Genomic DNA, 2090 nt, shown 5'->3' with positions numbered 1-2090 from the left:
TTATTATTATTATTATTATTATTATTATTATTATTATTATTATTATTACTATTATTACACATATTCTTGTAACCCGCTACCGAAGAATAGATGCCTTGTCTTTACCTTCTAATGTGTAAGTAAAAGATCTATTGAAATGTATACATTATTAATCAGAAACATTCTAAAGTGACGTCACTGCACTGGTCTATCCGCCGTAGGATAGACTAAAAAACTGAGCGAATTAAAAATTCGAGAAACATTTTTTTGAAAAGTTCACTTTTATCTAAAAGGCGTTACAAAATAATCCCCATTCGCGAGTTGCCATGTATATATATGTAACACTTTTTCTGGTGAAATAGTGAGTATCGAAAGCTGACTTCATACGAAGAGTATCACATTTTTTCTTAATTTATAACCATCGTCTTTCTATACATTTTATTTTCCTGTACTGCTTACATTTCCATCTTATTTGTTCAGGAATAGTTTTCAATGTTAATTAATCAATTAACCGTTTTGTGTACACTATGTGAATGTGTGATTAATTTTATTGAATTAGATCCGATTTTCAGATAGAGCGTGATCTCATTTCATATGTTAGACTAAAACTAATCAACAAATACAAAGCAAACTTTTTATATATTCTGTTTCAAATATTTCTTTTCTTTCGATTACAATTTCTTTTACAATATATTACAATATGTGTGTTTGACTGCACTTTGCTTTAAGAATATGTTCGTATCAGCGCTATTTTCATTTATTTTGCAACTTTTGTGTTTTACATTTTTATTATTCCGGCTTTCAACGGTGTCTTGTGAATAATATACGCAAATAAACGACATGATGAATTTCATGTCAACAAAAGCGAAGCGAATTTGGACATGAATTGTACAGTGTTTGGTGTAGGCACATTTTCATTTATTAGTTTAACCATGCACATGGAGTATAGAAAACTGTGCACTTTTCATTTGACCTATTAACTTATGGTTTATTGTCATTCATTTTTAAATTAAAAAAAAAAAAAAATCAAAATAACGATGTCGAAGTAAAGAATAATTAACAAAAATAGAAGAGAAGCGATTATATTATTCTCGAGTCGATAAAACAACAAGTAATTTGTTGATTGGTCTCCTATATGACTAGTCTCGGCTGTGTTAGAAAGAAAAAAGAAGAAAAGACAGGCATCCATAACCGTTCTTATTTTAGAAAAGGCCAGGCGCCCCATATCTTTATTTATTTATCTACCTCGGTTGTTTTTATGGTTAGGACGAATAAAACGAATAAATTCTTAATCTAAACTATTCTTTTACTCCCTTCTTTACGCCTTCTTTTGGTGTAAAAACCTGTATATGTGTGTGCTAAATTTTGTATATATATATATATATGTTCTTAGCTGATTTTAACGATCAAAATTTAGTAATAAACGTAAACGCAGCTTGCGATAGTATTTGCGTCACTACTTATTTTTCTTCAGTATATGTTAGGAAGCAAGCGCTGCTTATCGAAGATTACTTCTGCGACACGTGCTGCTTTTATTGGATATTATTTTAATAAGAAAATAGGATAGATTTAATAACTACTTATCTTCATTGGTATGTTGAATTATTATGCCAAAGCTTTTTTTAGATTAAAGCGAAAGAGGATTCTTTGTATTGTAGAAGAGTGAAAATAGAAATGCTTTCTAATCCCACTAAGCATTTCGAACAAAAAAGATGCTTCTTCACATACTAATGAACTCTTGACGGAGAGGGAAGTGAAGTTACTCTTTTTGGAAATGCAGGCAATAGTTCTGTTTGGAAATGGAGTGCATTCGTTACATTTTCTTTTGTTATAATGAAATTCCAGTTCCAATAGAGTTTCCCATTCATTTTTGTCTGCCATTTATTGGCATATATAAATAGCACGACTGAGAGATAAGGAATGCGAGGTTTCCTATTCTCTTAATAGAAGTCGCGAATGTCTTCCATGATTGTGACGATCAACTTAAACCACTGCTACGCAATTTTTTTATGCTAGACCTTCAATAGATTTTCTAAGTTTTTGTGATTTTTCAACTACATGGACGAAGCTTTTTATTTTAGTATGTTTATGCCAGATTTTAACTTTCTGCC

At 30.4% G+C, this 2090-nt stretch overlaps 1 protein-coding gene across 1 annotated transcript in view; it reads right to left on the bottom strand.

Moving 5' to 3' along the window:
- Nucleotides 1-2084, bottom strand: part of LOC119642445 — a 5745-nt gene extending 3661 nt beyond the window's left edge. The window contains exon 1 of the mRNA XM_038041601.1: nt 439-2084. Coding sequence (XP_037897529.1) covers nt 439-446 — 8 coding nt within the window. The 5' untranslated portion in view covers nt 447-2084. The remainder of the gene's footprint in view (nt 1-438) is intronic.
- Between the last annotated feature and the right edge of the window lie 6 nt (nt 2085-2090).

This window comes from Glossina fuscipes, unplaced genomic scaffold (genome assembly GCF_014805625.2).
Source record: "Glossina fuscipes isolate IAEA_lab_2018 unplaced genomic scaffold, Yale_Gfus_2 222, whole genome shotgun sequence".
Taxonomy (NCBI): Eukaryota; Metazoa; Arthropoda; class Insecta; order Diptera; family Glossinidae; genus Glossina; species Glossina fuscipes.
This window is presented reverse-complemented; position numbering and strand designations above follow the sequence as displayed.